Source organism: Medicago sativa, chromosome 4, assembly GCF_051527215.1.
Source record: "Medicago sativa cultivar Bolivia chromosome 4, Bolivia_mono, whole genome shotgun sequence".
Taxonomy (NCBI): Eukaryota; Viridiplantae; Streptophyta; class Magnoliopsida; order Fabales; family Fabaceae; genus Medicago; species Medicago sativa.
This window is the reverse complement of record NC_140752.1, coordinates 67,702,480-67,716,016: the sequence shown is the minus strand read 5'-3', so window position 1 is coordinate 67,716,016 and position 13,537 is coordinate 67,702,480. Positions and strand designations below refer to the sequence as shown.

The 13,537-nt window shown below is 34.6% G+C and overlaps 2 protein-coding genes across 2 annotated transcripts; both read right to left on the bottom strand.

Moving 5' to 3' along the window:
• Positions 1-2,168: 2,168 nt before the first annotated feature.
• On the bottom strand, positions 2,169-3,217 carry LOC146931036 (uncharacterized). The gene is made up of 2 exons (XM_085702531.1): positions 3,070-3,217; positions 2,169-2,823 (listed from the first exon to the last, which is right to left on the bottom strand). Exons 1-2 carry the CDS (start codon positions 3,181-3,183, stop codon positions 2,368-2,370), a joined length of 570 nt encoding a protein of 189 aa, XP_085558657.1. The 5' UTR covers positions 3,184-3,217; the 3' UTR covers positions 2,169-2,367.
• An 8,241-nt stretch (positions 3,218-11,458) lies between these two features.
• LOC146931035 (glycine-rich RNA-binding protein GRP1A-like) lies at positions 11,459-12,538 on the bottom strand. The gene is made up of 2 exons (XM_085702530.1): positions 12,354-12,538; positions 11,459-12,021 (listed from the first exon to the last, which is right to left on the bottom strand). The coding sequence occupies exons 1-2, from the start codon at positions 12,459-12,461 to the stop codon at positions 11,638-11,640; spliced, it is 492 nt and encodes a 163-aa protein (XP_085558656.1). The 5' UTR covers positions 12,462-12,538; the 3' UTR covers positions 11,459-11,637.
• Between the last annotated feature and the right edge of the window lie 999 nt (positions 12,539-13,537).

The window sequence follows — 13,537 nt, the reverse complement described above, 5'->3', positions numbered from 1 at the left end:
TTTTCTCAAGATTTATCATTATCTTGGTCAAAGAAAATATTTATCATTATCCTTGGACATGTCATCTCATATCATCGTATTCTATCAAAAAAAAATATCATATGATAGTATATTTTTTTTGGTAGTGGTCGGGATTTGAACCCCAACCTTTACATATTTTATGCTTTTATTTTTAAATTTTTTTTTTTTGGTACAAAAGAGGGCCAAAGGCCCAAAAGAAAACTAAGAAGCTATCCGAACATTCCTAGGCATAGAAGCGCCAGAGATGTCATCAAAAAGAAGTCTACGAAGCTCACTGGATGGATTCTCCATTATGATACAATTAAAAGAGTCTAGAGAAAAGCTAAAGTTAGTCAACCAATCAGCACATCGATTACCCTCCCTCCAGGTATGACGAAATCAGACGCCAATCCAAAGCCAGGAGTTTTCGAATGTGTTGCACCAATATGGGAACTGAGCCACTAAACTTGCAGTTTTCTGTAACCATGTCAATCAAGATTTTAGAATCACTTTCAACAATGAGTTGCGGAATTTGCTCTCGCCAAGCCATCTCCAAACCAAGATACATGCCCCACATTTCAGCATGAAGTGCATCACAAACTCCAATCTTTCGAATGTAGCCTTTTAGCCATCTCCCTTCAGTGTCGCGAAAGAGGCCACCACAGCCTGAATATTCTCCAATTCCTTTGCAAGCACCATCACTATTGAGTTTAATCCAACCTTCAGGGGGTTTCTTCCAACCTATGTAGATTGTCTCCTTCATTGGAAAATTGCGATGAAGTTGTTGATTTGAACACAAATCTATCTTTTGAACGAAATTTTGGATCACCAAGACAGGGTTATTCGGTTGTTGAAAATTCTCTTCAAAAATAGCTTTGTTTCTCCATGTCCACATGAACCAACAAGTGGTCATGAAAGTTGTCTTCCAATTTGTACTATGACCACCAATACCCTGCTTACTGATGTTATCAAAAATCCAATTCCTGCAATCAAAAGTAAAGAAATCAGTCATAAAGTTAGACGGAACCAAACGGAGCCATACCTGAGTAGCGTAGACACAGTCACGAAGCACATAAATGGTAGTCTCATCATCTCTCCCACATCTAGTACAAATTGGAGATATACCCACTCCCCACTTGCTTCTCCGAAAGTTGGTAAGGATGCGCTCCTGAGCTGCCAACCAGATGAAAGTTTGTATACGGTATGGTCCTTTCCAATCCCATAAAGATTTCCAATTGCCCTCTGGAGCATGGATATCCCCATGTTGCAACCTATAAGCACTTTGGATAGTAAACCGGTGAGTATTAGTTCCCCACCCCCCCCCCCCCCCCCACCACCCCCCCTCCTATGGAATCAGGCCCGTCTGCATCGTTTGGGGCAGGTAAAGCAAGGACCTGATTCACAATAGTGTTTGGCAAATTATCCTGCAAAAAAATTAAATCCCAATTTCCTTCAGGAGTCACCGCATCCCTCACAGAAAAAGTGGTATCAATAAGGTTTTGGGAAGCTGGGGTTAGGAGCACGCCACCCTTAGGAACCCATTTATCCATCCATAAATTTGTCCGTCTACCATTTCCTATTTGCCAAAACACATGGCGTTGGAAATCATTCCAGATTCCCGCCAAAGCTTTCCACAAAGGAGAATGATAAGGCTGAGAGCTACAAGAAATCATGAGATCATTACTTCTGCCATACTTGCTAATAAGGACTTTACACCACAACTCATCTGGTTGCGAGGTCTAAATATAAATATTAAGTATGAATCGTAGTTCTAATACTTTAGAATAAATTTCTGACGGGGTAAAGTCATCTTTATCAAGATAAGAAAGATGATGTAGCCTTTTTATGTTCATTGTCTCAACCAACTAAGCTCACAAGAACATATGATAGTATATTAGAACCATATATAAATACACCACAAAAAATTATGAAATCTAACCATATACTAATAAAATATCTGGCCTCTTTTGTCTTTTGTAAAAAGAAAGCCAGCCTTTGGATATAACATTAGAATTATCATATTTTTGCATTATTTTTTTTTGTTTTTGTTGCCGAGAAGCAATTGCATATCAATTAAAATTCAACACAAAATTATTTTCATACCAATTTACCAATTTTTTTTAGAGGTCCAATTAAAAGTAAAACCATAACTAAACGAGGAAATAGAATTTGTTGAATCCAATTTTTCATTATCCTTTTCAATCAATCGTTTATACAAAACCAGATTCAGGACAAAAAAGACACTGCAAAACTAAACATAACAGAACAATACGATAGCCAAATCACTAAACTTCAACCAACTAAATCAAACTAAATCAACATGAGAACATTCATAATAATAAACCACCAAACTGAAGACCTAACTTTCTAATCCCTCCAGTTTCCACCGCTATCAGCACCACCACCGCGAGAGTAGCGATCACCGCCACCACCATAACCACGGTCACCACCTCCACCACCATATCCACGGTCCCTACCACCTCCACCATAACCACCACCACCTCCACCATATCCACGATCACCTCCTCCACCATATCCTCCACCACCACCACTTCTGCTGTATCCACCATCACGACGACCACCACCTCCTCCATATCCACCACCGCCACCTCCATAACCACCGCCTCCACCATATCCTCCACCACCGCCGCCGCCTCTACCTCCTCCACCACTGCCACGTGACTGAGCTTCATTCACAGTAATATTCCTGCCGTCAATATCCTGACCGTTCATCTCTTCAATTGCATCTCTCATCGATTTCTCATCAGCAAATGTCACAAATCCAAAACCTCTTGATCTTCCAGTTTCACGATCATTGATAACCTGAACAAAAATAACCTCAGATCTAAGAAAATTCACATGAAAAATAATTTCATAATTCCAAAACCGAATAGAAACCGATCGATCTTCTTCTTTTGGTAAAAAGATGAAGATGAACGTACCTATTGGTGTGAGTAACAAAAGAATCAAATGATATAGTAACAGAATCAGTAACAAACAGATCAAGTAACAGAGTAACAGAACAGATCACAGATCAGAATCGAAATCCGAATCAGAATCCGCACGGACCTTGGAATCAGTGATTTCACCAAACTTAGAGAAGGCTTGCTCCAGAGCTTGGCTATCGGTGGCCCAAGCAAGACCACCGACGAAGCACCGGTACTCAACATCAGAAGAACCCATCGAACTATTAGGGGAAAAAAAGATGAAGGAAGATATTTTGAGCAGTGAACTCAGAGGGGTGTTTATATAGGAGAAGAATTGTTAACCAGGGTTATGGATTGGGTTAAAACTAGGGCTACGTGGAATACTATACTGATTGAGTCTGATGTGTGGAGTCCACCGACATTGTTTTTTGTGCGCCGTTGGCCCATGCTAGGAATATTCCTTTAGATATTTTTTCTCAATAATTTTTTATTTTTTGACAAGTAGATACTCCCACCGTTTCAAAATGAGTGTCGCTTTAGCCAATTGCACACAGATTAAAGAATGAAATAAAGTAGTCAAATGTCATAGCAATTTTACCAAATTATCCTAATCAACTATTGGTTTGTTTTTCATTAAAGAAAAAATAATAGTACTTTGGAAGTAATGTAACATAATATTAATTGAAGGGTACAATTGAAAAGAAAAAGTTATTATTGCATTGGAAAGTGAAAGCGACATTCATTTTGAAACAAATTTTTTTTGACTAAAACGACACTTATTTTGAAACAGAGGTAGTATTATTTTCCTCTAACAATAAAAAGTAGATATCATTCTCAATCAATTTATACCAATTTCTTTAAAAGCAAATGTTCTTTTATTAATAATAAGAATTAATTCATTCTTCTATTAATAATAAGAATTTTGATACAATTGGTATGAATAAACGAAAATTAGCTAATAATATGACCGTCTTAATTAAGTGTGGACAACTCATTAGCAAAATGTGAGCTATGGATTCTAGCGCCGTCAAAATAGGTTAACTGGATTATTCGGGCCAATCCATGTCGGGTTCGGGCCTTTTCTAGTTGGATAAAAAGGTCCGAAGATAAACGGGTTTAAAAATGTTTATCCAAGTCCGACCCTTTGAGGGATATGAGTTTTTCGAGTAGACCTAGTTAATTAAAACTTTTATTTGTTTTAAAAAAATGCACTTAAAATTATGCATATTATAAATAATTTGGCGAGGCAAAAATTCAAATATACAAAAAAAAAATATTAGTATACTAAAATTAACGTAGATATAAATCTGAGTAAACTAAAGCAAAATTCAGAATATGAAATTTTTTTAAAGTAATAAAAAGTGGAAGAAAGCATCTATAATAAAACCCAGACAATTTGATTCAAGTAGCTTAAGCTCCACCAAAAGATGAATTGTTCAAGAGAACTTGAGTTTGATTCATGAGTGAAACAATTCTTGACCAAGCTTTATTTACCTCCCGATTGAATTTCTAATTATCAAGGGTATTTTTCCCTTAGAACCGGAGGGTTAAAATAATAAAAAAAAAAAAGGCTAAATTGAATAAAAATGATAGTTTAAAAGTTGTATTGGGAGTTGTAATGGATATGATGTTATCAATTTGAATAAATGAATATCATTCTTTTAAAAAAATGGTGTTTAAAAATGAAATGATAATTTGTTTTTTATGTCAAATCCAAAGCAACCCGACTCGACTATGAGTGAATTGGCATGAGTTGGATCAACGAGTTTGTGAAAAATATTTTTAAAAAGAATTTCAAAAAACAAATATAATTAAGTATTATAAGTTAGGAAATGTGGGGAGGTTTGTGATAAAAGAAGAATTTAAGTTGATTAGAGGCAGTCTAAAATCCTGGCATCAAAATCATACTCAAAATTTGAAAAGCATAATTCTTTATGTTAAAGACAACATTTCATCTCTAGATTTAAAAGATGAAGTAGAGGAGCTTCATTGTTTATTTGCAAATTTACACTCTTTGGCAAGAATCAATTATAGCATGTATTGACATAAAAAGAGAATGTGTTGGTTGAGAGAGGGATATGCTAATGACAAATTCTTTTATGGAGTTTTATTTCTAGACGTCGATCTAATGCTATTCACTCTATAAATGATAATGGTCATAAAGTGGAAAGGGTTCTAATGTCCGAGAAGCGGTGTTCAATCTTTCTGCATCTCGTTTTCAGTCAGGAAATCTTGATTGTCCAGGGGTAGAAAATATTAATATCAATTTTTTTAGTTTGGCTCAAGGAATTGATCTTATAAAACCTTTTAGTCTTAAGGAGGTGAAACAAGCCATTTCGCAATGCGACAATTACAAAACTTCAGGCCCTAATAGTGTTAATTTTGGTTTTATCAAGGAGTTTAGGGAAGGTTTTAAAAATTTATTTTATGCGCTTCATTTTAGAGTTTCATTGAAATGGTAAGTTGGTGAAATGTATCAACAACAATTTCATCTCCCTTATTCCCAAGGTTGATAGCCCTCGAAGACTATCACCTTTATCTCCCTTATGGATCCTTGTATAATGTGTTGGTTAAAGGGTTAGCTAGTCGATTACGAACAGTACTAGGACTTGTAATTTATGAGGAGCAATCAACCTTTGTTCGTTGTTGCAAAATTCTCGATGGTATGATAACGGGTAATGAGTTGGTGGATGACGCCCATAAGTTGAAAAAGGAATTAATTCTATTCAAAGTTGACTTTGAAAAGGCTTTCGACTCGGTGGATTGTAATTATTTGGATGTTGTTTTGTCAAAAATGAATTTCCCCATATTATGGAGGAAGTGGATAAAAGAAGTGTTCTAGTACAGCTACTGCACCAGTTCTTATAAATGACAGTTCGACTGCAAAATTCTCTTTTAAAAGATGGCTCCGCCAACGGGTCCTCTTTCCCCTTTTCTTTTTCTTATTGCGGCAAAAGGCCCCAATGTCATGATGCAAGTTACCGTAGTTGCAAAGCTTTTCGCTATTTACAAGGTGGGCATTGCTAATGGTGTTCTTATATCTCATCTTAAATCTATTGATGACACACTATTTACTGGCAAACAAAGTTGGGCAAATACAAGGTCTTTCAAAGCAATCCTTATTATTTTTGAGGAGATCTCAAACCTTAAAGTGTACTTCAATTAGAGTCAGTTAGTGGGTTAATGTTTCTACTTTTGTGTTAGATGAGGCTTCATCGGGCCTTAATTGCAAAATAAGAACATTCCCTTTCACTTATTTGGGTTTACCAATTGGTGGTGATTCTCACAGGATAAGATTTTGGCATCCCTTGGCGGGCAACATTAAGTCTATACTATCGGAACCGAAGAGCATAAATTTATATATGGGGGGTCGCTTGGATCTCCTGAAGTCTGTCATGTACACTCTACCTGTCTATTTTCTTTCCTTCTTCAAGGCATCTGCATGTATTATTTCTTCTATTGAATATATTTTTAATTGTTTTATGTGGGGGCAAGTGAGGATTTTAGGAAAATAGCTTGGATTAAATGGAACACTATTTTCATAAAAAAAGAGTATGGAGAATTAAGGGTTGAGAGAATTAGGGAATTTAATGTGGTTCTTTTTGGAAAATGGTGATGTAGTTGAGGGATGCGCTGTGGTATAGAGTTTTGGTAGAGCGTCATGGGCAGGTTGGAGGTAGGATCGATGTAGGGGGAGGGTAAACCCGGTTTGGTGGAAAAATCTATTTGGCATTAATGAAGGGATCAATTTAGGTATTGGAAATTGGTTCTTGGATAACTTAGGTTACCGCATCGGGGATATGTCGTCTATGTTATTTTGGTGGGACCCTTGTTTTGAGGGAATGGGTCTTGAATGATAGATTTAGTTGACTCTTTGATCTAACCGACAATAAAATGGTGTCAGTTTCTAGATGAATCAATTAGTTTGGGGGAAGGGTGGGAAGCGTGGAAGTGGCGTAGACATCTATTAGCTTGGGAAGAGGAGAAGGTTGATACGTGCAGAGCTTTGTTGCATAATATTGTGTTGTAGGTTGGTAAGGCACACAAATTGCAATAGAACATTTATTCACCTGAACGATATTCAGTGAGTTCAGCTTCTCACTATTTGAAATCTTTGGAAAATGTTTCAACTCAAAAATATTCCGACATCATTTAGCACAAGGCGGTTTCTTTAAAAGCTGATCTTTTTGCTTGGCATCTTCTTCAAAATTACATTTCTACTGCTGATAATCTGTTGCGACAGGGGTTACTTCAGAATCATCAACAACTTTGTGCGGGTGTTTATGGATCTAATGAGGACATCAATCATTTCTTTTTGCATAGTAAGTTTCGAATCGGTTATGATACGTTACAATTATGCCTTCTATATAAGCTAAGCAGTCAACTGAGTTCTTAACGAATTAGCTCCTTGGTAATGGCTCAATCTATAGATAGGGTTTCTGGACCACCTTCCCAAACACCTATCCCCCTGGGTATGGAGCCAGCGTCGATCGTATAGCATGCTGAAATTAGGGTCACCACTCCTAATTCAGCGGAAGGTACGCGACGTCAGTAGTTACGCCGCGACGACAGCTTTCAGTTTTGGCCCTAATCTTACTTTTATTACAGATCATTTACATCAATTCAGTCATTTAAAAGGAACATCACAGCACATTAGTTAGTTCTGCATTTTTTTTTGACTATCTTGCGGATTCATAGATTTGAAATCATAAATCGAATGTCATACCAAACAAGTTTGAATTTAAAAGGATTGAATTAATCATAACCTAACGAACAAATTCAAAATAAACTACAGTTTGAGTTGATATAGGTTATTACATGACAAATGACAGATGTGTGTTATTGGAACAACTATTTATCGGATGAATCATAGATTTAAAGAAAAGTCAATATTGACACAAAAACCAACACAATAGAGAGATAACGTAAAAACATAATGTGAGTTTTTTTTTGTGGTGTCCGAGGTTTGAACACCAGATCTTACATAATGTGAGTATTAGAATGAAAGTTGTCATAAAAATTGTCATAAATTAGTTGTACAAATATCATTTTTCAAAATAATATTGATAAAACCATTTTAATGCAACTTTTAAAAGAACTCTCTCGTTTTTGTTCAACAAAAGAGAGAGCCTTAAATGTTACCGAGTGCCCTCATGAACTTTTTAAGAACCTTAAATAATCACTTTTTATGTAAATGTACATATTCATTGCATTGAGTATCGAAATATTTAATTTTTATAAAAAATATTTTCTGCAATTAATATTCATAAAAGTGTTTTAAAGATACTCGTTACTAAGATCTTTTTCTTTCAAGATTCTTCTTTTATACTTCCTTCATTTCAAAATGAGTGTCGCTTTAGTCAATTGCACACATATTAAGGAATGAAATGAAATAATCATTAGACATAACACTTTTACTAAACTGTCCTTACTTTATAAGGAAAAGACAAATTGAAAGTTTCATTGAAAATTGTGTGAGAGAAAATTTGGAGTATTTATTGAGGGTAAAGTTGGAAGAAAAAAATTAAAAATGTAAAGTGATATACATTTTGAAACAAAATTTTTTGGCTAAAGTGACACTCATTTTGAAAAAGAAAGAATATACTTTTTTTTTCATTTTTTTCCTCTCTTTAAAATTGCTCGGGGAACCGTGATAAGCATATTTAGTGGTTGCTTATCACATGTCGGTTGTTTGGTTGGTCATAGAAGAAAAATATCTGAATCAATTATTTAAAATAATAAAATTGATATAGTTTTTATGTATACTTTTTTTTTTATGTATAAAATTCACACTAAATTCACCGATTGACATAAAATTGATATTAGTTTTTATGTATACTTTTTTTTTATCCTTATTTATTAATTTTGTTACATGTGCAGCAACTTAATCTAATTTTTTTCCGCTCATTTGCTTTATTAGGTTTGCAATTATTTAACCTAACAAATTTCATCTAAGAAAATGCATTGCACACCAATTTCATTCCTATCCTCTTGCCTTTTTTTTTTGAAGAAAATATCCTTATTTATTAATTTTGTTACATCTGCAGCAACTTAACCTATATTTTTTCCGCTCATTTGCTTTATTAGGTTTGCAATTATTTAACCTAACTAATTTCATCTAAAAAAATGCATTGCACACCAATTTCATTCCTATCCTCTTGTCTTTTTTTTTTGAAGAAAATATTTTTATTAATTTTGTTACGTCTGCAGCAACTTAACTTAATTTTTTCCCGCTCTTATCCTTATTTATTAATTTTGTTACGTCTGCAGCAACTTAACCTAATTTTTTCCCGCTCATTTGCTTTATTAGGTTTGCAATTATTTAACCTAACAAATTCCATCTAAAAAAATGCATTACACACCAATTTCATTCCTATCCGCTTGCCTTTTTTTTTGAAGAAAATATTTTCTACCGTATCAATGATCTTACGGGTTAAAAATTATTTATTGGTCTCTATTATAGTCGAGAAAACCCGTGCGACGCACGGGTCAAAAGTCTAGTATATATAAAATTCACACTAAACTCACCGATTGACATACTCAAATAGACTATTTTGCATCTTAAAATGTAAAAAATAGAAAATAAAAATAAAATTATAATAGATTATTATTATCATGAACACTAAAGCAGGCTCTAATTTCCTTAAAAAAAAAAAAAAACAGGCTCTAATTTTTTTTTTTGGTAGTAAGCCTCTATTTTTTTTAATGGGAAGCAGCCTCTTTTTTTTTTTTTTTGTTGATGACTTTTTTTGGTTTCGCTTTAGACCTCAATAAATGTTGTGCTGTCTATGACTTTTTTTTTGTTGATCACTTTGATCTTTAACTTATTTTACAAAGTTTAGTTTGTCCTCTTTACTTGGACACCGTCAATTTGGTCCCTTAGTTTATTTTAAAAATTGAATTTTATCACTTAACTTTAAAATTGGTCAATTTGATCAGTAACTAATATAAGTTAATGCAATTTTTAAAGTGCTCTACTTCTATCCCTTAGGAAAAAAAGTTTATGATAACAAATAAATTTGAAGCCTAATGTTTGTGGGTTTGGCCCCAGGATATTAAGAATGCATGTATTAAAAGGTCATGTCGCGACCATATGGTGAAGTATCTGTGTTTGTATAGCTTGTCTATAGCATCCTGGCCTGACGACTTTTGAATCTAAGGTTCTTAGAGGAATGTGGTTGAAGAAAACTTCCACGAATATTTACATGAGTGCATTGATTACAACTTTTTTTTGTAACCGTGTATTCTCCTCGGATCTAGTTATCAATGAGTTGTGAGTCACTGTAGTTCAAATGAATGTGTTTATTTTTTCCAACACATTCATGGTAATCTGGAAAAAGATGGTAAGGTTCTTCAATTCTTAAAAAAACAATTTTGTCTGAACTCTGAATTAGCCCTTCCTCTAAGAATGGGAAGGTTAACACAAAAAAATATGGTATACGAGTTTTTGTGACTTTAATATATTTTAGATGAGAGATAATGATATATAAAAAAAATAATTATTGGTTGAAAGAAAGATGGAGGCAAAGTCACAAAATCACCGAACTCGAAATCACCCAAGCGAAACATGGTTTAAATAGTTGGAAGTCTTGATAAAAAATGTATGGTTCATTTGGTTGGTAGTCTTGGAATGGATGATGTTACGGTTCTGGTTGAAAGTGTAAACAAGGATGTTAAAAAGTTCAAAAGGTTGGTAAAATTTGACATATCCTTGTGTTATGTTTATGTCAATTGAATGTTCAGGTTTGGATATTAAGGCATGATTCGACAATCTCCTTTCCTCCTGAGGTGTAGATTGAACATCACCGTAAGCAACACAACCCAGTTGAATCCAAAAAAAATTTGAGAGAAATGATATTTGTATTGTACAACTTTCTTTTATTCTCTCTTTTTTTTCTTCTTCTTCTCTCTATTGTATTTGACCAAAGGTTGTACCAACTCAAAAAAATTTGTACAACGCTGGACATCAAACGTCATAAGTTGTCCTTGTGCAGAAAGAAAGGAGGGTAGTAAATAGATTTGCCATTGTCCTTGAACTACATTCTCGTAAAAATGTAAATATTCATCAGAAATGTTACGTTTGCTTGCAGAATGCAGAATTAGGATATTGCCGATTGCAGAATTCAGAAATAGGATATTGCCGAATAAGATTGCTATGGATGCAGAAATCAGACTTTGGATATTCCAAAATCAATCGAATAATTTGAACAATAATTAATTAACCATCCATAAAAAAAAAATCGTAAAATTTGTCGAGTAAAAATACGTAAATAAATATGTAAGACTTGGTTAGAAGATTAGTCATGATACCACATCTTTTCTAAACTCCTTTCAGAATGTACAATTTCATGACTCAATTCATCAATTTTTAAATTAAAAAAAAAATCATTTTAGAATTAATTGTCGAGGATTTTTCTTTAATACTTTGATCGTTATACACAAAACACAGGTAATACTTTGGTTAAGTTTATTTTAACTAATTGGCAGGCAAAATTAAAAATAAGAAACGTACACTTAAAACACAGATAATATGGTGCAACTAATATCTCATTTTTTTCTTTCAATTGATCGTTATACACAATCAGATGCAGAGATACACCAATAAGAGACACATCAAAACGAAGCCATAACAGAACAGTGACAAAAACAGATTTTCAGAGCTAGATCCCAACATCTAGAATAACAATCATAAACGATAAACATCTAAAACCTAATAACCACCATCACCTCCTCCTCTGCTGTATCCACCACCACCATATCCTCCACCACCGCCTCCTCTGCTGTATCCACCACCTCCACCACGGCGGTCACCACCACCACCATATCCACCACCTCCTCCACCATATCCACCACCGCTTCCACCATATCCACGACGCTCTCCACCATATCCACCACCACCACCTCCATATCCACCGCCACCACGGCCTCCTCCGCCACCACCGCTACCACGGCTCTGAGCTTGGTTCACAGTGATGTTACGTCCATCCAAATCCTGACCGTTCATTGCTTCAATGGCATCGTTCATGGATTTCTCGTTAGCGAATGTCACAAATCCAAAACCTCTTGATCGTCCAGTTTCACGATCGTTAATGATCTGCACAAAAAATTAACAAACCAGATCAGAATAAAACCCAAAACATCAAAAGAAAAAAAAAATCAGATCCATAGATCTAGAACCGAATAGTAACCGATCGATCTTCAACTTTTGTTCAAAAGAAGAAGATGAACGTACCTATTGGTGTGAGTGAGTAATAAAAGAATCAAATCATACAGTAACAGAATCAGAATCACAGTAACAGTAACAAATAGATCAAGTAACAGAGTAACACAGAACAGATCGGAGATCACAGATCAGAAAGGTTTCCATAGAAATCCGAATCAAAATCGTGTCAGATCCGATCCGAAGCCTGCAAGCAACAAACGGACCTTGGAATCAACGATCTCGCCGTATTGAGAGAAGGCTTTCTCGAGAGCATCATTGTCGGTGGCCCATGCAAGACCTCCGACGAAGCATCGGTATTCAACATCAGCCATTGAAAAGAGCAAAGGGAAAAACTGAATTAGGGTTTGGGAGAGAGAGAGATTATAGAGGCAAAAGATTTGCTTGAGATATTTCTGAGACCACCTCAAGGGGTGTTTATATAGGTGAAGAGTGAGAGGAGCGTGTTAACTAGGGTTACTACCTAGGGTTAAACTTATGACGTTTTAGGCCCGTTGTGTAGAGTTAGCTTTACCCTACTTCATTATTATGGGTTATTGGGCCAGAGAGGATATTTATTCTCTCTCTACAGATATTTTCTAGAGATATTTTTCTATACTCTCACCAACAATTTTGTTCAACTTGACTACTACCGACAAATTTAATAAAAAGTCTATTTCATCCTCGGTCTTATACTCCCTCCGGTCCTAAATATAAGCAAATTTGACTTTTTACATTCATTCAATTAATGATGTATGTGATCCATAATATGAACCACATACATCATTAATTGAATGAACCTAAAAAGTGAAATTTGCTTATATTTAGGACCGGAGGGAGTACTCCCTCCGTCCGTATATCTAACCATCCATTTGACTTTATTTTTGTCCTTAAATTTAAATTCCTTTTCAAATTACTAGATCCATTTATTATTTTTTCCTAAACATACTCCTAATTAATACTATTAACTTGTTTTGAAATTTAAAAAGTCAAATTTAATACATATACAAACAAAGGACAATATGATAATATTAACACACAAAACAGACATAATAATTACATTGTCAGCTTTTCTTAAGAAATGTGAGAAAAGCAAAGGGAGACTACATTAAGGGACGGAGGGAGTATGAATATTTTTCTTTTAATGTATTTGATTTTTTTTTTTAAAGATAAAATGAAATTTATTTAAAACATAAAGAATCCTTGAAAGTACAAGGAATGTTAAGCTAGGAGACTTAAAAAGTAACATACAAAAGAAAAGTGTCCGTATATACGCCGAACACCCAAACAAACACTCATATATCAAATACAAATTTCTACAGGCAAACCAAAAACACCCTCCACTGAGGACCCTCGAAACCAATAAAAACTCAACACCAAACCAAGAAATCATCTCCAAAAACCAAATTTC

What these genes read in the sequence shown, in the direction of transcription:
- LOC146931036 (XM_085702531.1), bottom strand. Translation starts at nt 3,183, where the DNA reads ATGGGTTCTTCTGATGTTGAGTACCGGTGCTTCGTCGGTGGTCTTGCT. An exon ending in GTGAAATCACTGATTCCAAG is followed by an intron (nt 2,824 to 3,069) that starts GTCCGTGCGGAT and finishes ATTTTTGTTCAG; the next exon opens with GTTATCAATGATCGTGAAAC.
- LOC146931035 (XM_085702530.1), bottom strand. Translation starts at nt 12,461, where the DNA reads ATGGCTGATGTTGAATACCGATGCTTCGTCGGAGGTCTTGCATGGGCC. An exon ending in GCGAGATCGTTGATTCCAAG is followed by an intron (nt 12,022 to 12,353) that starts GTCCGTTTGTTG and finishes TTTTTTGTGCAG; the next exon opens with ATCATTAACGATCGTGAAAC.